General features: G+C 37.7%; 1 protein-coding gene across 3 annotated transcripts in view; it reads right to left on the bottom strand.

Moving 5' to 3' along the window:
* EPHA5 (EPH receptor A5) overlaps positions 1–26,481 on the bottom strand; it is a 336,440-nt gene that overhangs the window by 146,831 nt on the left and 163,128 nt on the right. For all 3 annotated transcript variants that reach the window (XM_004590860.4, XM_004590861.4, XM_058667260.1), the window contains exons 4-5: positions 16,070–16,225; positions 11,294–11,629 (exon numbers count right to left, since the gene is read on the bottom strand). In XM_004590860.4, the coding sequence (XP_004590917.2) occupies positions 11,294–11,629; positions 16,070–16,225 (492 nt within the window). The remainder of the gene's footprint in view (positions 1–11,293; positions 11,630–16,069; positions 16,226–26,481) is intronic.

The following is a 26,481-nucleotide window of genomic DNA, read 5'->3' as shown; positions in this document are numbered from 1 at the left end:
TACTCAGATGTACTGAATCATAAATTTAGAGTGCGAAGTCCATCAGAATGCATTTTAAGAAACTCACAAAGTAACTCTTTTTTAATTAATTTAATAATGTGTTTTATAATAGCTCCATAGGCTTGAGACTCCTCCTCCCCAATTCCCCTCACCCAACTGGTCCCCGCTACATTATTACAATAGCATAGTCCTTCAAACAATCATAAGTCCATCACTCTGCTATTTAAGTGTATCCTGACACTGCAGGTATGGACAATGGCACAGAATCCAGCATTCTGCTGCCAAGACATATTGAACAGTTTCGCTGGGAGTCCATCTCGGATTTGGAAGTAGAGATGCATAAAACTTTGTATCGTTACATCTCCATGACGGTCTCTATTATACTGATCCTTTAGATGACTATATGTACACACTTGTTAATTGTTAAGCCCACAAAGAGTTACTGAAAAACTATTTTCCATTGTCAGTAAACAACACAGTAGTTAATTTATGAAATTTCCAGAATGGAGACAGTCACATTCAGTGAGCACTTTGGACAACATTACAGTGTCTGAAAAGACTATTAAGAAAGGAGGCAGGCTAGTTAACCAGACTATATTAAAGGATAAGATCTATTTGAGAGTTCTGAAAAACCTAAACTATCAGCTTTGATTAGTGCTCTGTGTCTGGTTCTTCAGCGAAAAAGAAAGAAAAAAGAAAAAAAGAAAATGGTAAACAGAAAACAAAGCTAAGAAAAACAAGTTTCCTAGCAACAGGTTCATCACTAGTAAGAAATGGGATTCTAATGCTGATCTGAATAACAGAGGAGACGATCAAACCCATTTATCAAGGAATTATTTTAACAAAGACAACTGTTGGCACTTCTTAGCTCCAGGAATAATCCCACAGAAGCAGGGACTGGAATACACAGTTCCAGTGCCTTGTAGTTAGGGTAAAATCCTTGAGCCAGCTTTGGCTTCTCTGAGAGAGCAGAGCAAGTCAGCAATTGGAGGACGTGAAAATAGAGCTTGCAAGGATGACTGCAAAAATACAGGTTGAAACACAAGGAACAGCGCTTACCATGCTGTGCGGCGTCGTAGGATATAATAGCTGTAACCCTAGAATTCCTTCATTTAGATTCTTTTTCTCCAGAAGTAGATTGGTGGCACTGGAGAGACCACTTCCTATTTTTTACTTCAACTTCCTTATCTTAAAACACAACAATGATAATATTATATCATAAAGATAATGCTGGGATCAGATAAGGAAAGGAAATTATAGTTCCTTGCATATTAAAGTACACAAAGCAATTGCTGAAACATGCTCACCTTCAATTTCAGACAATGGGACTGCCATATGGGAAGATAGGGAAGAAAGAGAAGGCCACATAGTGTTTTACAGTCAATAGGTGAGTCTCTAGCAAGATTAGTCAATGAACTAATCACGGATTGCTCAGCAAAGTACATACATGCGTGTTGGCAGGCACCATCCAATAATCCTAATTAAGTGAATCAGATATGAGTTGCAGACATATTCACTGGTGTAGAATCTCATCTTTGAACTACTGTCAACACAGCAAAAAGGCAGGGGAGCAAGCACAGGACCAGAGCTTCATGTGAACCAAGCTTCGGTACAGACAAGCAGCTCGTGCTGGCAAAATGTTAGGGAGTTTGTTGGCAGCCATTATCAGAAAGTTATCCTTGACAAAGACACTTGGCATGAGGCTACTATATGCAACTAGTCAAAATACTTGCCTCTGGTTATTTTCCTTGCAAATGTTCATACTACATCAAATTAACAGCCATTCACATATGACAATGATATAGTTCATACCTTTCCAAGTAAATACTAATGAACATCAAAATTCTGAATGTTTTTCTATATACAAACTATTTTCCCCTAATTGCTACTATTTTGATACTATTATGTTGCTATGAATTATTTTAAGAAATGAAATGGATTAATTTTAAGAAAATCAAAATTACATGGACTTCAATGTCAAGATAAAGTACAATGCTTAAAAAAACTGAAGATTTAATCAGTATTGGAAATGAAACTTTCTTCATTTTATCTAAGCTTAAAGCATTTCCTTTTGCTACTGATAATCAATTGTTCTAGCCATTATTTTAGCTCACAAATCTTCTGTGCACTGTATTCATACAGCCTGAACACTATTTCCTCACACAGTTTATTCCATGGATTCACACTACTTGGAATATTAATAGAAGGTTTCTTACATATCACTATACTAACATTTTTAAAATACTTTTTCCATGCTAGGTATTATACCAATTACTCTGCAAATATTAATTCATGTCTTTATTATATCCATTCTCTGTCACAGACATCATTTCACTGAATTCCACTGGTGGTTCAATGGAGGCCCTAGGACATTTACCCAAATCAAAAAGCTGATTAGTGACAGAAAAGATAGAAACCAGAAAGTCTGCCTCAAACAATCCAGAGATTTAGCTAAACTAACAATCTTGTGTCTCATGTAATGTCTGTAAAACTCTGCACAACATCATCTTGACATACTTCATTCGGTAGATAATAAAATACATTCAATCCACAATGTGGAAAAGCTAAAGTAACTGAAAATGAGGGCTAGCGATTTGTCACTTTCCTTTCCTCTTTTTCGAAATTAAACTTGCATATATTGAATTCCAAAATCACAATTCTAGATCTTTAAGACTAAATACAGAATGCCTACCAATAGGATAGTCAGATAATCGGAGTTCCTATTAGTGGTATCAGTTGGTATGACAAGCACAGTGCATATGTAGCAGTAATAAGCACTACATTAGATGGCCAAAAACAACATGGAAGAATGTAAAGCATTCTGACTATGGTGGGAAAATTTCAGGGCAAAAAAGAGGCATACAATATATAATTTACATATATTAAAAATGCATACTTATACATTTAAAAATAAATATTATCTAACCATAAAATCATATAAAAATGGTTGCTCATGCATTTTTTTAAAAATGATATATTTGTTTACAAGGCAGAGTTACACCGAGAGGGAGAGAGGGACAGAGTGACAGTGAGGGCAAGCAAAAGAAACAACTTCCATCTGCTTGTTCACTCCCCAGATGGCTGCAGTGACCAGGGCTCGGCCTAGCTCAAGTCAATCTCAAGTCAATCGTTTGGCATTCCATCTCAGTTCCCCATGTGTGTTGTAGAGCCCCAAGCATTTGAGCCACACGCATTAGCAGGGAGCATGACTGGAACTGGAACAACCAATACTTGAACCCTTGTGCCTACGGAATGCTGGCAGTGCAGAGTAAAGCTTATGCTGCCCCCTAATACCGACTACTAAAATGGTTGCTCTTTAACAGAAGAAAACAACAGATGAGCCTAGTGTAAGAATCAAAGTGAGAATCAGAGAAAATACATACGCCCAATGACGGTCTCTTATGGTTTAAAAATGTAAGTGTATCATTAATTGAGGTATAAAAGCAATGGATCCCTCACGACTGAGATATAAAATGAAATTGAAGGAAAATAGCAAGGGACGGAGGAAAGCATGGAAGACAGTGCAAATACAGAGAGAAACGAAGAAAGCATCCACAAATCTCACATATCTGAAAAAGCATATTCTTCCAAATGATTATGAACAACTGGTTCAAAACTGTCTATGTTAGGATGGACAGAGATTGGACTTGTGGCTAAGACACGGATCAGGACACCTGCGTAATACATGGAGTACTCAGGCTGGATTCTTGGCACTGGCTGCTGAGTCCCACCTGCAGCAATGCGTAAGTTGGGAAGCAGTGAAGGCTCCTGTGGCTGGGTTCTTGGCACAAACAAGAGGGGCTGCATTAAGTGTAAACCCCTCACAGGAGTCCAGCTGCACTCTGGCTGTTGCGGGCATTATTGGAGTTAACCAGTGGATGAGCGTTCGCTCAGTCTCTCTCTGCTACTCAAATAAATAAATGTAAAAAATGAAAGTACATATATGTAGGAATGTTTGCTCAAATTAAGCAAAAAAAAGGTAAGTAGAATTTACAAAATTCAAGGAGTACATACTCTTTTGAGTGCAATTAATCATATAAAATCCAAGTAATAAACCCTGTCTTTCCATAAAGGAAAAAAATAATAAACTGTGTCCACTCGTAGAATAAAGATATATGGCTGAAAATACACTACAACTGCATAGACATAATCCTGACTTATGTGATCAATGTAAGGAACCAGGATGGACTTATAGATTTCATATTTTTCTTTCTGCTTAATATAAAATATAACAATTTTGCTTCTGGCAAAGCTAATGACTTTCCTGCAGTTTCAAGTATACTGTCCAGATATGGTAATGCTGTAACCTCCAAGCCATGATCACCAGCATTCCAATGCTGGGCAACTGCAGTCATCAACATTGAGGGTGATTGCTGGTAGATTCACGGGCATTCCTCCCGGAAACTCTGACTTTGCTCCTTGAATTTGTTCTATTCAATAATTCTCTGAGTCCCTTAATATGTTTAAGATCACTCTTTCCTGAGTCTTGTACTTAAGAAAACCAACATTAAAAACATTTTAAGGGGGCCAGGAGGAATGTTTTAGGATAATAGCTCTTGAGGGAAACGGAAACTCAGGAGCAGTGACTGCAGTGACTGTATTGTCGGGGAATTAAGCGTCTGTTTAGCACCACAGGACAGCCATCTGACAAAATCAGGCGTGCAGTAAGAGGTAACATCCCTTGTGCTCTCCTCAAAACACTTCGTCTAGACAGCACTTTCCCTGAACAAACTACACCTGTTTTACTATCATAAGAATATAAAAAATATTAAAAAAAATGTGCAAAGGGTTGTATCAAAATGCACTTCAAGTTTACGGAGCTGCTGTTGTGGTGTCGCAGACAAAGCAAGGCCTACGATGCCAGCATCCAATATGGATGAAAATTGGGGTCATGGCCACTCCACTGTTGATTACATTTCTTTTAGTGCACCGAGGAAAGCAGAGGGATATGACCCATGTGTTTAGGCCCCTGGACCACTGGGGAGATCTGGATCAAGCTTCTGGCTCTAGGCTTCCGTGTGGCCCACTGCAGACATTTGCAAAGGACACCACAGGATGAAAGTGCCCTCTCTCTCTCTCTCTCTCTCTCTCTCTCTCTCTCTGTCTCTCTACCTCTCTAGCCTCTTCTCTCTGAAACTCATAAATATGTACATATATGTATGTATGTACTTTAAAAGCACGGCAAGTTCAACAATAGCAAGATGCAGGTATTTCTGCAGAATTCCTGAATTATATAAATGATGGAACATATTGGCCTTACATAAAGAACCCATGATGGGGGGGAAATGAAAATTTTAGATCTCTGGAATGTTTAGATGAACGGGAGAATTGAAGAGACTCAAAACATTCTCAGTTTCTGAAACTAAGTTCATCATCCTAGCATTTCAGATACTCCAGACCTGAAATAAGAAGTCATTCCTTCATCTCTTCAATCTCCACTTCCTCCCTCATCTAAGTCGATTAACTGAAGGAGAGAAGCAATTCTCTTCCCACCTAAATTTTTTTCCAGCTCAACTCAAGAACTGGACATCGACGTGGGAGCCAATTATCGAGAAAACATGGGTTAGCTACACACATACGGGGTCTACACCTTCCATTGGACGACACAGGGAGAGGATCTACATATGCGAAAAAAACTGGCTTCATGCTTCCCTGATGTCAAGGCAAGAAAGAATTTTCTATATGATTAGACACTCTAGAGTCAACGTGCTATTTTTGAGAGCCAGCATAGGTGCTAAAGACGTCTATGATTACTTGATCAAAGTCTGGACTGGAAAGTAGCGTAAGTTAAAGTCAGAAACTGCAGGAAATGCCTTTTTTTTTTTTTGGTAGAAAAAAACATCAGTGAAATAGCAAATTTAAAGTACATTTTTTTTGTCCAGATCTGTGAACTCATCCACTGTTCACATCTTTGAAAATAGCCCAACAGACACTGTCTTTGCCAGGACAATGAGGAGAATGATGGAGAGGAAAAGAAAGGAAAAGAAAGGGAAAGAAAGGGGAGGGGAGGGGAAGGCAGAGGAGGGGAGGGAAAGGAAGGGAAGGAAGGAAAAGAGAGGAGAGGAGAGGAGAGAAGAGGAGAGGAGAGGAGAGGAGAGGAGAGGAGAGGAGAGGAGAGGAAAGAGGAGAGGGAGGGAGGGGAGGGGAGGAGAAAAGAGATTTCTAACTTTTGTTTTGTTTGTGGGAAGACAGAGCTGGAAGCTGCAGGTGCAGGAAAGCACGGCTGGGCTCTAGGCGCTTAAGGAAGTGGCGGCAGCCAGAGCGGTGCTCTCCCGTGCAAAGAGTGAGCACAGATCTCATCAAGGCATCAAGGTTGAAATGGTAGGAAACATGGCTTCTGACATGCAGACACGGAGGACACATGGAGTGAACCCCAATGGCAACAAAGTGTAGGAAATGAATTTGAATTTAGTGACCCTGTTCCTTACTCAAGGCCTCTCAGTAAGTTTCAGAATTCCAAAAGATAGGTGAACACCCCCGGCTAGCTTCTGCAAGGCATCTCCAACTATTTTCTCAATGCACTGGGAGAGGGAAATGGGGTGGATGGAAACACCCTAACCCTTCAGCAGTTTGTGACTACTGTCCTTGGAACTGATACCCATGCTAGGGGACTCAGAAAAGCACTAACAGTCCCGGAAATAGGCTATGAGGGGCTTGTGGTGAACCGGATGCGGGCCTGAGCATACACTGCAATTGGCACAGTGATATCTCTGATGTATCTTTCAGTTGTTTTACCAGATCCATGCAAGATTTACTCTGCAACGACAAACATTTTGGGGGGCTCAGCAGCCCATGAATTAAAAGCTGTAATATTGAAGAAATGTCCAAACTGAGGACCTCTTAGCTTCTCCTATCAACAGAGGGAAAATACATTCCCGGGAAAATCAACGCCACCGTGAAGAACATCCGACATCAAAATGTGTTCAACCACACTTTGACTAAACCACAAAGTAGTCTCTGCCAAACAGAACCAAGAAAGACTCAAGGCACCTGTATTCTAATGATGGTCCAGGAAGTAACGTGAGCTTGCTTCAAGGAAACCAGGAAACAGGAACCACCAGGAAATGTCTGCTCCATCTCGCAGGAACAGTGCCTTTTTACTCTGGATTCCCGTTTTCTTAAGTATACCTCTGCAGAGTGTTAGTCTCAGCAGTTCGAACACCTCACCTCCTTGGTGCTGCTTACCAGGGAAGGATTCCAATGGAGGATGAGCACATCCTTCAGATGCCAGGGCAAGAGGCAAGGGGAGAGTCCTTGCAAACACAGGGATCCCCAACTGTGTTCATGTTTCCAAACTACTAGAGCACACAAGGTGACTGCAAGGTAAGAGAGAAGTGGGCTGCAGTTTACCCAGATGTCAACACAGCTCTCCTGAGGACAGGGCTCAAGTGCTTACACACTTAGAAATCGACGTATCTCAGCCCACAAGTCAAGTTTGGAACCTCTGTATGTTGATCAGTCAATTTTGGTTTTGTTATTAGAATGAGTTAATTTTCTCTTGGGCTAAAACATACACATGTGTACATTCACAGATTATTAAAACTAGCTTACTATATGTGCCTAGTGCAGTTGCTTTCAAATAAAATATTTAAAATACACAGAAAACAAGTTTACTACATATGCTTCTATGAGCAGATACAACTTTTAATAAAACTGCTTTCAATGGGGGTTTTAATTTGAATGATACATGTCTAAATGAGAATATATTTTAGATTCTTTAAGAAACAGAGCAAAAAATGTCATCGCTTAAAAATTCTAAATCCTTTTGACAAGTTATATAAACCAATTTTGTAAGAATATCTTACATGAAAGAGATACGCACTCGCTAGGAAACATGAGGTTTTCAATGTTAGGCTCTCCTAAGTTTCTCATGTTGCTCAGTAATATACAATACACATCCACAATCTCACACCTTCTGCAGTTTAATTATGAAGAGTTTCTTACACAATGAGCCCATTCAGTTTATTTTGCTTTCATTTCCCACTTCGTCACGGAGTATTTTTTACTTTCTGTAATATTCATTTTTTTCCCCTTTCACACACATCATTTTCTTGGCCAGGAAACTGTTACAAAATTTTAGAATGCTTTTCTGTTGCAACACTATAACCACATTTTATAAGAATCAGAAATTTAAATCAATTACAATATTGGATTTCAGTGTCATATTTTGACTCAAAAAAGCATCAACTGAATTCAGGTAGCTTCTCGCAAAAGTAATACTTATTATGAGAATATTTTACCTACCACATAAAGCACTGTTGCCTTTAAGCTAAGCTACCTCCTACAATCAGGGAATCCTGTGTTGCTGCAAAGGTTTATATCCTGGTAACTTCATTCCTAGCCCAGCTTCCCATTGGTTATAGGTGTTATATATGTATATATAGATATATATGTATGCATAAGTGAAATCTATAATTTAGTAAGAGATATTATATATTAGATGCATATATAGTATAGATAGTTGCTTCACACATTATGTACATATATAATGTACATATTATATGTTATGTTATGTATATGAAATCTATAATTTAGTAAAGAGATATATATTAGATACATATAACACTGATAGTATATATTATTGATATATTGATATTGAATACTTTATTGATTTACATTATGTTGTACATATTGTATATAATCTTAATATATACTATGTATATTATTTGTATCCTCTTTCAATCTGGTCAGTCATGCATGCTTAACTGTCTTTGAAAAAAACCTCAGCATTGAAAAATCCCACAAGGATTTTGAATACATTTATAAATTTGAAATAAATTACTTAAAAATATTTATCAAAAAATATTTAAAAGAACTTGTTACTAAAGTTAAAAATATATGGAAACATAAATTTTATAGGAAAATCCCTGTAAAGTGCAGACTGCTTACGAAATATTCACACACTGACCAGGAACTATTACAGCTCACTCCTACAGGGCTGGTACTTGTGGACTCTTCTGGTAGCCTGAAATTTACAGCTTTCAGGGAATTACTGGAGCATAAAGATTTTCGTGGAAATTGAATTAATGGGTCTTGAATGATGACACTGTGAAAAATCTTATTTTGACGTTTGGTTAGATTGGCAAAATCTTTAAACTGTGTACCATGAGCACTTGGGGAAAAAAAGCAATAAGCAAAAGTCAATGAAGTGTTGGCTGTGAATACAAATATTTGCAGGATAACCAGGCCCTGACCATCTAGATAAAGTGCATCTTCCTGATATTTAAGAGTTTCAATGTCAAAGAGCCTACAGTCAAAGACAACTAGAAGAAATATTTATCTGTTGACCACCTCATGAAACAAGGAAATTCATTTCCTGTACCTAGTTCATTAAAGCAATCTTTCAAAGTGGGTGAGATTAAGTAAACTAGAGAATTTCTTTCCATCTAAAATGTGTTAATGGGAGAATTCTATGGAGACCAACTAAGTTTGAAAGCTGTTCTATACGAGATCTCAAACCATAGGTTTATGGCCAGGCATTGTAGTTCAGCAGGCAAAACAAGTGTTTCCAAGACCATCATCTCATCAGAGGCTGCACTGTGTCAAAGCTCTTCTTAGCCCAATTGCCTGTTAATGTGCGCAGGAAGGGGAAGAGGATGGTACAAGTGTTTGAGTCCCTGCCACTGGTGACAGAGCAGAGCAGACCTCCTGGCTCCTGGCTTTGGCCTGTTCCAGACTGGCTGTTGTGGCCAGTGAAGGAGTGAACCAGTGAAAAGACAATCTCTCTTTCTCTCTCTCCCTCTCTCTCTGTAAGCTGCTTTGCCTTTCAAATAATTACAAAAACAAATTTCTAATGAATTTCATATTTGTGTGGTATAGTTATATATTTCACATTTAGTGAACACGCATACCATCTAGAAACTGTGACAGCTGATAAATTTTAGCATGTCCTGCAGCTGAGTGTATACTGAGGGGAAAAGTAATTTTAACTACTCTAATTTAGCACTTTGATTAATCCCGTCTTTGCTTGAGAAGTAAATCAGGAAATATTTGAAGAAGGCATTGGGGAAACTGGAATTTATGTACATACTGTTTTTGTTTGTGGGGAAAGAGAAGTTCTGTTGACACATACTCACTGTTGCTCAGGTGATGAAAAGGGCCCAGAGCAACTCTTTGTGAATTACTCCGGTACTGCACGTCATTTGGGCTACTCCAGAATATTTCCATCAACCTTACAAATCAGGAAATCATAAACCCCACTTTACGTATTTTCTTACATGGAAGAGACAAACGTTGATGTAACTGACATCCACAAGTTTTCGGGAATTATTTTGGCTGAGAGTTGACATTCTCTCCTTACATCACCAAAAAGGTTACACGAACATTGCGTGAATCAGTCAAGCTCATCGTACATGTTTGTGCGTCCTGATGGCAAGCAGGCTACCCCAGACTAAAATGGACTGTGGGTGCTCATGAGGACTATGATTTGTGGTCCAGTCAGTTGGGACAGTTACAAATCTTTGAGCTTAATATCTGTCTTCTCCCAGACACTTGTTGCTGGACAAACACAAGTTATAAATAATTCTTGGACTTGGAATGATTTCTTGCCATACAGCTGGCTGAATTTTTAAGTCCAACTCTATTTTACATTGGGCTTTCATTTTACCAGTAAGTAAGTCTTCTATGTTAATCTTTTTGACAACTGAATATGTGATAGGAAATGCTGAGGAATTAGTAGCACGCACCATGTTCTGTACTCTCAAACAATTATTCCTCACTAACTCTGAGATTTATACATGGAACTCAGATGTCTTGTTAATGTGGTTACACAATAATACACCATCATTAAAATTTGGTAGAATGAGCTTACCAAACGAAAATCATTTTCATGCATTTCTGTTATAATAATAATAGAAATAATTTTAAAAAACTATCAAAATCTGCACAGAAATTTAGTGGAGGTGCCAAGCAAGCAATCAAATAAACAAACAAATGAATTCTCACTGATCACATGGTAAATGAACAAATTAAACGGACAACATTCTTGAATGTAAGAAAACAAAAATGAAAGTAGATATATAGTATAAACATGCACTCTATAAAACTATATGATATAAAGCATTTACTTACAAATGTACTTGATCCAGAAACATTTTTAAGGCAGTCTATGGGTATGCCTATCTTAACTTTTATCTGTTTAACTCATCAAGCATTTTGAGATGTACTCTGCATGACATGTTGAGCTTTACTGGATGGGACGTCATCTCCCACATCTGTCAACCTTGTTCCCAGCTGCAGAAACAACAGACGAGCTAAATCTAAGGTACTGGGTGTGGTGGGGCACGGCACTTACCTGCTTGATTTGTGGTTACATTTACAGACACATATTGCCGGGCTCCCGGGCTCAAGTTGGATACTCCGTTCACTGCCTCAATCTCAAAGGTATAGTTTGTGTGAGCAAGCAGATCCACCATCATGACAGAGGTGTTTTGCAGGCCGGTTTGCTGGGGGAGGTACCTGACATGACGGCCACACTCCTCACACACACCTGCATGGGAGTTGCACTTCTTGCATGCAATATAATAGGACACATCTTTCCTTCCACCAGTGTCAGCAGGCGGAATCCATTCCAGAAAGACACTAGTCTCATTAACATTTGAGATGGCATTCCGAGGGGCAGAGGGGGGTCCTGGTTTGGAAAGTAAAGTGAGAAAAACATATTTTCAGATGATATGAATTAGGTATCATTTATCAAACTAATCCCTGGCCTGAAGGAAACAAAAGAGATCAGCAATCACTCTTTTAGGTCATAATTTGTAATTACCTTGGAGAAAGCTGGCTATAGATTTTAGGGACATGAGGAGGGTGTAAGCCCTGTAGGAATGATGATTAGTACTGTCCTAACATTTGTTCAGGTGAGGCAAATGTTTCGCTTATGGTATATGAAAATACTCCTGGGGCAAAACTGTGTGCACAAGTAATGGCTGTTAAAATTATATGGCTGAACATTAACTAGTCAGTGGGCCTCCCTGGGGTATATAGGACACACGATCACATCCTTGTTGACACTGCTCTGTAAAAATCAAGAAGCAAATTCCAATGAGCCCAGCTGAAATCAAAATTTCCAGAGCAGCTTTTGGAAACCAATTCCGTAGCTAGTCACAGAATTAACTAACAGCCTTGGCTCACCTCAAAAGAAGCTGCCTATTGGTAAATAATAATGATAATTTCAGACCTTGCTCCTACGCCAAGATATCTCTATGTGTTGGTCAAGATTACAACTTGAAGGGACAAATGTATTCTACTTCACTGTTTTCTTCTATAGTATGGGCCTGCCGTTTGTGAAAAATTTAAAATTTCATTTGAAAATAACCATGAGGAACACTTCAACTGGAAAAGGACAAAAATGTTCATATTTTCACAGGTCAGGTAACAAAGTTCAGCTTCTAACAATCTTCTACAATAAAGAAAGTCATGCACTTCAATCAAACAATTATACAGACTACTGATTCATAACATCTGAAATAACTACCCATGTAAATGATCTAACTTCAAAAAATACTTAACAGACACATCATCTTTTCCAGTCCTGTGGTAATGGGGAATCAATGTAAAAATCTGTCTCATTCTAGTGAGATGGGATTGACTCACTACAATTTTCACAATGAGAATCACATTTAGAATTACTTAAATGATTACTCAGAGTTAACAATATTCTAATTGTGTATTATTTTGGTTTTGATCCTAACAGTTAGCATCTTAAGATCTCAAGTTATTCACATAATTTCTAACTCCAAAGTTGATTTAAGATAAAGTTGAAATTTCAGTCACATGTTCATATTTTGTGATCAGATATTCTCAAAGTGAAGATACAAAAATTGGTTTGATGAAACAAAATGGAGCATGGTGGATGTTGAATGGTTCAGAAACCAAACAAAACAAAGGTCGTTAAGTTGATCGGAATACATAGCGTCTGTTTTAAATACAAACAGTCACATTAACTTCTACTTAAATTTTATAATCATGACTCCCAAGGAGTAAGTTCAAAACTTAAGAAAGCTAACCAGTACTTTAAGGATACATAGCTATAGAAATGCCATGTAAATGAAAGAACTGCATAACTAAGAGACTGAAACTTTCTTCCCAAAACAACCTTTTACGCTCATGAGTAAACCCCATAAATTTGCCTTACATGCCACATCATATGCTTTAACACAGAATTATCACTTTTATGTCAAAACAATTCTTAAATCAGTATATAAGCATTCTTGTTTACTAAAACCTCCAGCTTACAGTGTAATTAGACAACATGGGATTTCAGGAAAAATAAAAAAAGTTACACCCTTAATTTCTGAGAAAAAAGTAATGGCTACCCCAATACGTCCAGCCGAAAAAAAAGTTAAACTTCCATATTTTTTTGGTCAACTGAAATACACTTGTACTTAACACCTTTCCTGGAAGTCTGTAAAACTGAGCAGTATTTAATCCTTCTCTCTGACTCTACTGCTAACAGCCCCTCTCAGTCAAAATGAAGCTCAAGTTCAAGCAAAGAACACCAAGATTAAAAAAAAAAAACAAGAAAAAAAAAAGAGGCCATGTCTAACCCACACTTAAATAATGTGAAACTCTATAAAACAGATTTGACCTAAAGTAAAGCTGTGATTAATATGCTTAATTACAATGCAGATACACCACCCTCGGAGTTTTCATTTTTGTTTGTTTTCTTGCTTGTTTGTAAAATACCACTTACTGGGTGAATAAATATTTGCAACTATATTTTCCACTATCCAAAGCAGTTTAACCTGTAAGCTCAATTCCAAAGAGCGAACAGCAAAGTGAGGTTTATGATCTTGCTCTGAACATGGACCCAGCCGTTACGGGATCATATGCGGAATCTGTTGTACTCTAAACACAACTAAAAACAGACACACACACTCTCTCTCTCTCTCTCTCTCTCTCTGGCAATGTATCAGAAAGATCTTATCCTCGAATCCTAAGACGTACTTTTCTTTTCCTTTATATTTATTTATTTATTTTTAAGAAATACATGCAGATTGTTTTTCTTTGACAAACACTGGTGGAACTCACACATCTACAAAGATGTCAAGCCTGCCTAGGAGTTTTTGACCTAAATTCTAAGAGCGGACTCTACAGATCACACCTGCCACCAAGGCACAACCTCTTCCCCAAGCCCAATCCTAACAAACCTATGAAAGGGAGGCTCACGTCTATGCCAACGAAAGCAAGTCAACAACTGGAACACTTAAGGAAGACACTGACTAAAAAATTGATATTTAAAAACGATTCGTTACATATTTTGCTAACTTAACCTGTTCCACACTAGTGACAAAAAATTGTATTTTTGTTTGGGGTCATTATTTTCCTCTATCTTGTGGTAGAGCCCTGCCCGAAGTTAAAAAAAATAAAATAAAAACAAGCCACAAAACTTAAGTTAGGAATGGAATGTAGCTATGAGCTATTAGCTTTTAATTCTTTCAGTCACTGCAGTTCTGCGCAATCCAATGGTGTTAGCCAATGCCCAAACAGCATGTATACCACCATCTGTGTACAAAATGATCTTAGCTGCGGTAAAAGAAACTAGCCAGACATTACTGGGAACTAGGTACATAGGCAGTTATATGTCATTTCCTCAAGCTAAGATGCCATGCAAACATATAATATTCAATCAACTGTATGCATATAACCATATAAAGGAAGAAGTGTGTTATATAATATATCATATTATATAAAAAATATAATTCTTTATCTGGGGCACAGCCTTCCAAACACCAATTCAGTGAGCCTCCTACTAGCATCAGCATCATGAACATTAAGGTTATTTCTTGGTCAGGACCGCGCTGCCTCACCTCTATTTCAGAATCTCACTACACTCTTAAGTAGTTGTTTACACTTCGATTTAAATACAAATCATATCCACTCATGCTTCATATCGTTTCCACTCAAATGTTCTCCAAAAACATCATCTATTCATCGACAGAATAATTCTTCTCATTTGGTAATCATTCATCATACAAAATCCTCAGCCTAGAGCCAACAGGATGATCTTCACTAATGTGAAGCAAATAATGACAGCAACATGGGAAACTGTGAACATATTCAAAGTTCAACTGACACTATGAAATTCAGAAACAATTTCAATGTGTGATGATTTTATTAAAAGTAATCCATGATGATTGTCTAATACTCAAAATCAATACTAAAATTCCCTAAATCTTCCTGAATTGTTCTGCGAGCAAATTCAGGCTACTGGGACCTACAATATCGAAATGAAGCAGGCAATGGAACCATTACGTGAGAAAAAAATTCACGTCTATTGTCTTTCATTTCTGTGGGGTTTTTTTAACTGTGTTTTTTATTTTGCTTTTGGCAAAAATGTCAGGATTGATGTCATCAAGAAAATGTGTAAATCAATGACATTCCCATGTAACTAATACAAAGGAGTCCTGAACTCACTGACAAATCACTGCACTGCAAAGTTTGAAATTAAGTGTTCAAAGTTCATCCACTCTGCTTGCATGATTAGAAAAAATGTTTTTTAATAATAGCAAAGGATACACAACTAATAATAAACATGACAGCTTTTTCAAAGGCCTAAATTATAGTTTGCATGATCCTTGAATCGGGTTTACAGTCCCAGATCTACCTATTTGTGGAAAATTTCCTACCTAATTACATACACAATCCTCTTATCAGCCATGACAACTTAGAAAAATAAGGGCGAAAGTGCTACTTACTTCATATATATGTGACCAGAAACCTGATTTTAGAAAAAAAAAATTAATCATGAAAAGGAAAGTGAATTTAACAATGTCACACTGGCTGTCATGAACAGTCAAATACATCACAAAGTAAAAGGGATAAAATCTGCACCTATGTTTCTGATGTTGAAATTAAAGTTAGGGGCAATGGGGGCTTCCAACAGCAGGTAATACAAAGAGACAGGTTTATCAATGCTTTCTCAAGGAGAGAGAAACTTGGTGAAACTATAGTGAGAAGGTCTACATTAGGCCTGTTTCAGAGGAAAGCGTTAGATTGTTAACAGGCTCCAACATCCTGTTTCTTCAAGCTGGTGAAAGTTAATGTCACCAAATATTGTGGGTTTCCTTACTTGTGCATGCCATTGTGGGTGGATCAGACTCCCTCCTGAAATAATCCTTTTCACAGACACAAGAGGTTGATGCTTCCTCATGGGTGTAACTGTGAGGTGGACATTTGCTGCAGCTCTGGCTGTGAGGTGAGGCTTTGAAGAACCCAGGTCTGCACACTGTCAAGAGAAATAAGAGACTAAGCTTTTCCCAGGAACAGATGCAGCGTTTGTTTTTTTGAATCATGGCAATATTTTGAAATGTATACACAGAGCACAGAAAACACAAATGTTTGCATCAATTGCAAGAAATTGTCATTGGCTTCTGGATCATAAATAGCAGGCTATTCATTCAGATAATCAAATGTCCATGTAAAATATTTAAAGTGAACACTACAGAAAGCATAAACGTTTATTTTATGCTAATGGAGTTTTTAAGAAATTATATTTGCAAGAGGCAAATATTTATATGTATTCAAAAGTGAAGCAAATATTTAAATACAACGTTCCTTTATACTCTTCTTTCTGAAATGATGAATAAATGCAAATTGGTCCATGTACTCCAGGAACGGACAAGTACACGGTAGATCATCAGAATTCTGTTGCAGTGTTAAATTCTTACAATTTCTGGTAGCTTATGGAGGATGTATAACTCAGCCTATATATCATTTACATTCTATTTATTTTGGAAGAAGTCAGATTTTATGCATCTATTTTACATTCAACTCTATTTTAGAACTTTTCATGCTAATTCAATGTCTTTATTCCAAGATTTGTAATATTTATTCTATTCAAATTACAATGATCTACAAAAAGTAGAAACTGTGTCTAACTAGTTTTACATTCACAATACACATCACAGTATTTGGCAGCAATGGGTGTTCAAAAAGCACTGCAAAATACATATATGAGGGGCGCCATGGCCTAAAGGCTAAAGTCCCCGCCTTGAATGCACCGGGATCCCATATGGGCGCCGGTTCTAACCACGGCAGCGCCACTTCCCATCCAGCTCCCTGCTTGTGGCCTGGGAAAGCAGTCGAGGACGGCCCAATGCATTGGGACCCTGCACCCGTGTGGGAGACCTGAAGAAGTTCCTGGTTCCAGACTTTGGATCAGCGCGCACCGGCCCATTGCGGCTCACTTGGGGAGTGACTCATCAGATGGAAGATCTTCCTCTCTGTCTCTCCTCCTCTCTGTATATCCTGCTTTCCAATAAAAATGAATAAAGCTTTAAAAAAATACATATATGAACAGATGACATGTGTGAAATTTGTAAATAACTACGTGAAATTGCTTAACAAAATTTTAGCTATTATTTTATTAGTAGTTAGGTAAAATGTTTTCATGAAGTAAATCTTTTGATCAGGTAGCTTTCCTAGTCATTCAAATGTATTCTCAATCAATAATGAAGTCAAACGGTAGTATTCCAGTTGCACACATACTACGAACATCTGAAGACCACTTAACTGATGTTTGGAGTATTTTTTGCGCTTGTTTTTCATGAAGTTAATCAATTCTATTTTTTTCTACTTGAGAAATCCACTACATTTACTCAGGTGTCTTGGTTCAAACATCAACGCACATTTGCTGCATCTGAAAGGTGAACTTGTATTTCAGTTGGAATTTTGATAGACATAATGAGCTGGGGCTAATCTTCATCTGCTGTAAATGATCCTGAGCTTTGTCATCCGTGCGAGGCTTTCTGCCATCACCACAAGCAAGCAGGAGTTGGCAAAAATGAGAAGGAACTCTTTTCTGCAGACCTAATTATGGTGATATTAAAGCCTTAATACTCTTACACATTCAGAGAGAACAGGAAGGTCTGGGAAAGATAAGAAGAGCCTTTTGATAGCATTAAGGGTTTTCTTGTAGTTAAATGATTAGGAAAAGATTTAAAATATAATTTTTCTCATAATAGGATTCCTGTAGCAGCCAATACCATATGTAGGAACAATCCAATTTTTCTTCTTTAATCCTTTTAGGAAAGCCATTCTCACTTTAAACTCTATTTGCTTTCAAAGTCAGGATGTGTCAATCTACACATTATGCATCCCTGGAATTCATTTATCTCTCATGAAGCAAATCCACTTTTCTCTTAATAAATGTCTGTTAAAGGTTTTATATAATATCATATATAACATTGTTTTTCAAAGCATATGGAAGCTTTGAAAATAGAAACTATATATATATGCTCATATATATACATATATATATCATATATATATATGAAATAACAATCAAATGGACCAGAAGTTCAGATGTTCTACCAAATGCTTTTAGAATGTGTGCCAGGTGACAAACTGCTTGGTACTGGGTTGCGAAAGTAAAGATTATACATGGCTTTCCCTATATGAATCATAAAGATACCACATTAAAATACAAATATGACTTTACCAATACAAAGAAAGTTAGGTGGGAGTGCATACGGACACCTAGTACATACTGGGGTCTGGAAGAAAAGAAATGCCAGTGTCAGACTGGGATTGGGATGGAACCCTGGTCCTCACATCCAACTCACAAGCAACTTCATTGCCAGGTTTAACAGCCAGTGACGATACTCAGTTGAGATGCAATAGCAACTGATGTTTTTATTGACATTCAAGAAAGACAGGAAAATTACTCAACTTGAGCAGCATGCTTAAGATGGAAAAATCTTCCCAGGGGGATATACAAGATGTAGAAAACACAGTAGGGATACCAGGCAAAGGTCACCAGCTCACAAAACCTTACTTTCTTAAGTATGTAGAGATGGTCTGCGACATATAGTGGCTCAAGTGATGAGGTTCGGCTTCAACTGGGCAGTGAAAAGCAACATGCATTCAGCAGACACCATACTTCAAACTTTGTGTTCTGATTATCTCGCTAGGTTATTGATCTGTACAATTATCCTACACAATGCTGCGCAATGGCAGCAGCTATAGCTCCCAGCCGGGTTTCCATGCAGGGTTGGGATACATAAAGTCAGCTTGAAGTTAGATGACTGTTCTGTTACAGGTTTACTGCAAGTGAGCGTCATGAGCATGGCTAAGATGGACTAGGTTCAGCTATTACGTCTCATAGGCAATCAGTTTTAAGTGCATTTTCAACTACTTTTTTAAAAAGAAGATTTATTTTCATTACAAAGTCAGATATACAAAGAGGAGGAGAGACAGAGAGGAAGATCTTCCATCCGATGATTCACTCCCCAAGTGACCACAACGGCCGGTTCTGTGCCAATCCGAAGCCAGGATCTCGGAGCTCTTCCAGGTCTCCCACGCGGTGCAGGGTCCCAAGGCTTTGGGCCGTCCTCGACTGCTTTCCCAGACCACCAGCAGGGAGCTGGATGGGAAGTGGCGCTGCCGGGGTTAGAACCGGTGCCCATATGGGAACCTGGTGCGTTCAAGGTGAGGATTTTAGCCACTAGGCCATGGCGCTGGGCACTCAACTACTTTTATGACTGATTTATAATGGGTTTATCAAAATGGAACACAGTTGTAAGTTTAGGAATTTCTGCATTTGTGACACTATTTTGCAAATAAATGGCAGTCTATGTTCAGATCCTGCTGCTGGCATCACTAAGCACAACTGACAAAATTAAAACTTATTTACAGTAGTTCCAAACATCTGAGCAGGGAAACAATGTGATCAGAATGGTGTTTAGGGATAATTCTTTAGTAGCAATGATAACAGGCAGAAGAGAAAGAACAGGGACAGTTAATTTTTTGTTTTTACAGTACTGGTCCAGAATGAATGAGTCACATAATAAGGTTTCCAATTACAAGTTAGGAGAAACAAATCAAGAAAAGAAGTGAAAGTAAATCAATTTTATGATAACACTAAATAGGTCACATGAATGAATGGGACATCCTCCACAGGATTCCAAGGTGTTACATCTAAAGGCTGCAGAGTGATTCTCTCAGATACAGAGCTCCAAATGTGACATGTGTTTGGAAGGAGATAATAGGGTTAATGCCATTATTTCAGGTAAGAAGCAGAGAAACTCAAACAGAGGAAAAGTATTCAATTCAAAAATGTTCAAGAAAAAATATCACAAACTAATTACCCATTGCCTTTCAATTCATGATTCGATATCCCAGTGGAACATACAACTCTTATAAAACTACAGTTTTATATTATTTAACTTCATTGCTCAGAATCAACATAATTCTTTGGTAACATCTCTTCTTTAGACTCCGCACCATCTCCATCCCTTTGCTACAACCAGCCTGACGTACTGAGTGTTGAGACAGCAGGTGGCACTTCAGAGGAACCTCTCATTTTCCTACCACTGAGTCTCCACATCTGAAGGCACTTGTACCAATCCTCCCTACTTTTATCCATGCTAAAATGGTGTGTCCTTCTATATTTCAAAGAGAAATATCTGCAGATGAACTAGGAACATCCACTGTGCTCTCTTAAATACACTCTTCAAATACCTTCAACGCTTTTGAAGCAGAAACAAAGCAATCCGCACTTAATCCCAGTTGTCAGGCTCCCTGTAGCTACCAAGTAGTTTTGCTCCACATCAAAACTACAAACTCTTGCTCTGTTTTTCTCTACATGTGTCTCTAGTTCCTCCTGCAAATCCCATGCTGAAACTGCTCACCTTAAACTGCATTGGTTAAGGCTCTATATGTCTTGTTGCCAATACGCAGGTCACAGATTCCCTGAACTTCGCTCTTTGGGGAAATAAGTCCTTTCCATTACCAAATCCTAGCATGCCCTATAGGATTGCACACAGCATTTTAAAAGTCTTTAAGTATGGTATTCTACATTATTAATAATGATGTCATTTTTAATTGCCTCCTTACAATGGCCTGCATTTATGAAACAATCTGGACACTAAACATGCACTCCAAGCAAGATCTACAAAAAACAAACTGATTCTGAGAGCTGTGGATCACAGTATAGGATCTGAAAATCTGACAATATATGGAAGACACTGACCACTATTTGTCGTCCAAGTGAAGTGTACATATTCTGTCTACAATGCGACTAAGGCAAAATTTCGTTAAGGTGATAAACTAAGACTTATTTACCCTGATGAAAACACAAGATACTGGGTCCAGCGCCATGGCCTAGCAGCTAAAGTCCTTGCCTTGAATGCACCGGGGTCCCATATGGGTGCCGGTTCTAACCCCGGCAGCTCCACTTCCCATCCTGCTCCCTGCTTGTGGCCTGGGAAAGCAGTCAAGGATGGCCCAAAGCCTTGGGACCCTGCACCGCGTGGGATACCAGGAAGAGGTTCCTGGTTCCTGGCTTTGGAGCGGCAAAGCACCGGCCGTTGTGGTCACTTGGGGAGTGAATCATCAGATGGAAGATCTTCCTCTCTGTCTCTCCTCCTCTTTGTATATCTGACTTTGTAATAAAAATAAATAAATCTTTAAAAAAAAAAAGAAGAAAGAAAACACAAGACACTAGAAAAGACATAAAATGGATAAGAATAAATAGATACATTACTGGATTTTTACATTCTAATAATAACAATTAACAAATAATTGTTTGGATAAACAGTAGAAGTTTTCTAAGTACCAACTCGATACTTTTTATTCAAAATGTTTAAAAAGAATGTAGAGCAATGTTCCTACACATGATGGAGACACATCACTTGAATGTATCCGGAAAACATCAGGTGGTTTCCCTTCAGTTAGGCAAGGACCGCCAGACAAGAGGCACTGCCTGCGGGAATCTGTTTCTTGAAAGGATTTTGCAAATTCAACAATGGAAGGAAAACATTTCAGTCAGTCTTTATACTCATACTCGAATATTCATCTTCAATACAACTTTTTTTCATTTTGTAAACTTGCCCACACCTATCATACTGACAATTTTGATTGATTATTCGAACTGTTTATTTTCTTCTAATGCACTTTTAATGAAGTTCAGTATATTATAACCATAAAGAGTCTCAACTCTCAGGATGCCTATGTATATTCACTGTATAATTCAAAGTTAACATTTCAGAAACATCAATACTGAGAAAAAACTGAGAAACAGTAACTAAAAATATGGTTTCAGTAATTCTGAAAAAGGCTCTCAATGTATAATTAAAATGTACTGGGATTACATAAAACATATATATGTGTATATGCATATCTGTAAATATAATATGTATCTACAATGAAGAGTAATGGAAATACACATTTCTTGTGAGCTGCAGGATTCAAGACACAATTCACTTTCCAAAAGTTACTGTGTTTGTCCAAATACGCATTATTGAGAATGACAGAAAATCACTATGAACAAGATATTCGCCATATTTCCGTCAGATGTGAATTAGTACAGGGTAAGTCAGATTTTTCCATAACAGAAACAGGAAAAGGATCTTAAGATTTTGATTTGCTGGGTAAATAGAATGGACAATCAAAGACGAAATTACAAGGGCTACCATTCTAAGAATATAATTGCATAGAAGAGTAAGACGATTAAAAACATATTAAATACTTCTCGTGTACACAGTTTGTACTCAAAGCTCATCAAATATTGAGAGAAATCTTAAGGAATTATATGATAGTTACAAATGAGGAACAGGACTTAGGCTGCACATTCATGCACATTTATTAACCCAACATACGTTTATTCACAAATCAACAGGACATGTGTCATGAAATACATAGGACACTGGACCCAGAAGGATTATTAAGGCATACCCTTATTTTCATTATGCTGTTAGATAACAATTTCAGGGATAATGATTACATAAGTGTGTCAAGACATATGTTTTGAATGATGCCTAATATAAATATATACATATAACCTTTTCTTTATTTATAAAGCACTTAAAACAACCTTTAAAAATAGTATCCAGTGCGTAACATATTTAATATACGTAAATGCATATGTGCATATATAAAGTGACAAAGTTGTAAAGTAAAGCAAGAGCCTACACACACACAGACACAGAGCTGGAGAGAAAGACAGAAGCAGTGTCAGAGGATGCAGACAGTGAATACGTTTCAGTTTAAGAAACATTTCAGATCCACCCATTATGTTTTGTTTGTTTTTAATGATGCACACGTGCAGACAAATGCGATTGTTGCAACAGGACAGATAAGGTCTGCTGCAGGATCCTGACCATGATAGTTACGCAGGGCGTTCTCTTTGTACCGTTGGCCTTGCCTTATTGACTCAATGGACAACCAAGCATTTGTAACAAAGCCTCCTTGATAAAAATGAGAAAGTATAAAATGAACATGCACTGTTTTTTAAACAAACGACAATCGTATGTAGAATAAATCTCTGAGTGATTAGAGGTTTCCTCCTTCAAAACCAAGCAATTACTAAAACAAAAACAAAAATTCTTCAGTCTTGTTAGAGAATTAGTGTCCAGATAATTTAGCAATAAAGTTCCCTTTTTAAAAAAAAGGCAAAGCTAGACTGATACAGTTAAACAGTAACACATGTTTGGCAACTATAATTTTTCCTCAAAAATAAAAGATATGTTTAAAACATACCCTCTGAATGTTTGGAGAATCTACTTGAACATCAGAAAACTGAAAATCTGCAGACATGAATGTAAATATAGTACAAGAAGGGCACAGAACACAGACAGCACATAATCATTCTAAATAAGTTTCCTCCAAATTGTACACTGAGAATTAAAACCAATCAACTCACTGCACAGATGTTCAATCCCTATCTATGCAATGCTCCTCTTTTAGAATTCAAAATCTGTAAATCAGCAAAGGCACTGGCTAATGCCATCAGGTGGGAAAAGCAGTCATCGCTCTGCCCTTAATGTTCAGTGTGCAAGTGTCCTGCCAGGTCTCAAATTAAATAGTTTCTGATGTCAATATTGAGGGGCATAATCTTTATTCAGAGAATGGGAAATTCATCCTGAAAATAATGGTAAAAGCTGCACTTCCACAGTGTATTATTCCCAAAGCTCAACCCAGGCCAATGCTCAAATGTGCTCACTTCCCATGGCATTTTATACCATACTATTTGAATGTACTGACGTTAACTTCTGTTTTTCTCTTGTGAATATGATCCATGCTATAGAATCATTCACTCATCTCCAGTGTTTATATTTATATCCTTGATATCTGGCCATCTCAACTTTAAAATCAGAGTTTACTTTTTATTTTCTTAATAAGTTACAGGAGAAGGAAGAAAAAGAGTGTGAGAAATGCAAGCGCTGGAACAGGTTGCTCTTAGGGATGAGTGCAAAGCAGACGTCTGACTTCATAGTAGAGAATCAGACTTCAAACAAAGTTTCTTGACTATATTTCAAATAATACTCTTCCTTCATCATTATGCCATGGTTGCCAAATTGCTGCTTTTTCTCAAAATACTCTTTTGTGATTACAAGAGAGATAACAGTAGCAGTAGCCACACTAATAAAAACACGACCCTTCGCCCGGCACTAATGTCAGCCAGTGAATAAAACTCCCCATACACTCATAGAATTATCATAACTCGTTAGCATCAATCTTTCCATGTTACAGATGTACAGCTAAACAATAAAGCCAAATCCATAGATCAGGCACTGCAAAAGCTGTGAAGGCACTGCAGGGTCATCTCGTCACACAGCTCAACCTCCTCACCAATAACCCTCTGTCAGTTAACCATTCCAAGGATTATTCATTGTGAAGCGCATTCCCAGGGTAACCCAGAGTAATCGCAGACTGCAGTAAGCAATAACTCTAGCGGCATTTTTTTCTTGTTACTGTGGTCTCCATGGTGCCTGTTCTAACGCTTTCGGTCCATGACAACACACTATTGAGCATCATGTTCTTTGAGGTATCACAGATTCAAATTCAAAACTTAATAACGTTTCCATTTTGTCTATGTGTTCCTTGAGAAGATCCTGTATAACCTGGAGAGTAAATGTCCTTTTTCTGCAACTAGTCTCTCATGTTTTATCTGTAAGGATTAAGTCCTTAAGGATTTGTGTTTCTGTAAGGATTTAACCGAGATACACACACATACACAGTGGATGGGAGAAGTCTGAGCAGAAATGGAAGTTGAAGATGCTTCTTGTGATGCGATAGATTTGAAGTCCATGCTTATTGCTTTTCAGAATATGCATATGCATGAATGTTGTGAAGCACAAATGGTATCTAAAGGGAAAATTCTCATTTTAGAGCCATTTTTTGTCAATTCTACAAAATGGCATGTAACTTTATAAATATTTTTAAGATTTATTTATTTTTATTCCAAAAGGCAGAGTTACAAGGATAAGGAAAGAGAGAAACATCTTCCATCCTCTGGTTCACTCCCAAAGTGGCTGCAATGTCAGAGCTGAGCCAATCTGAAGCTAAGAGCTAGGAGCTGCTTCCGGGTCTCCCACGCGGAGGTTGGGTCCCAAGGCTTTGGGCCATCCTCGACTGCTTTCCCAGGCAACAAGCATGGAGCTGGATGGGAAGCAGGAAGCACCTGGGATATGAACAGGCACCCATATGGAATCCTAGTGCTTGCAAGGCAAAGATTTAGCTACTGAGCTATTGTCCCAGGCCATTTTAAAATACATAATTCTCCAAATATTTAATATTCTGATAACTTATTTTTGAATTGTAAATATAAAGTGTTCTATTTGGGGATTTTTGTGTTTTATTATACTTTATTTAAAAAGAAAAATGTACATTGTTTAGAATATTTTTGTTGGTAAATTTAATGTACTGAAAATTAAAAATTTAAGAAAAAAATAGTAAAACTATCATGATGAATCTTGTGAGCAAAATGTCAAAGACAAATTAATTTTAGATGCTTCAGCTACCATTCAATTCAAAACAGATTTGTATCGCACAATCAAGAAACAACAGAAGCAGAAATGGCCTTGCACGTGACTGCGAGGTCACTGCCACAATCCACGCTAGGATGCTGGACAGGAAGCCCACCCACTCTCTCTGTTCCATAAATGGAGGAGTCGTACTAGTGAATATGTGGGAGTTACATACAACAACCCATGAAGATACCCAAAAAATGCAAGTTAAAGGACATTTCGAGACTTCAAATCATTATCAAAGACTGAAAGAGCCATTAGAGCCTGTCTGAGGCCATACTGAAATTCAAGACTAGGATTTTGGCCCCTCATCCTAACATTATGTTCTATCAAGTATATCACTCATCTATCCTCAAGGGGATAATAACTCATTTGTAGGAGAAAATCACATGTCACAGAATCCACATCGTTTTTCTTCTTAACCTTCATCTCTTCCACAGTTAATGTCACTTCATATATCTCACAACACTCTTCATTAACGTCACCAATTCCATACTCACGGTCATGAATCTCTAGGTATGTCAGAAATAAGCCTATTTATGTTATGCCCAGGTACCACCTTCGAACTTAAAACTCATAACAACTCATTTTAGCAGCAGTAAGGCTTAGTTTCTACTGAGATTCAGGATAAACTGTTTTAATGGTAAAGTTGTAAACATGAAAAATAAATAAGTATATCCAACATTTTTTTCTAATTGTGTTATGTATGCAAACATTTCAAAGTTAATCTGCT

The sequence above is a fragment of the Ochotona princeps genome, chromosome 7, assembly GCF_030435755.1.
Source record: "Ochotona princeps isolate mOchPri1 chromosome 7, mOchPri1.hap1, whole genome shotgun sequence".
In the NCBI taxonomy this organism is placed as follows: Eukaryota; Metazoa; Chordata; class Mammalia; order Lagomorpha; family Ochotonidae; genus Ochotona; species Ochotona princeps.
This window is presented reverse-complemented; position numbering and strand designations above follow the sequence as displayed.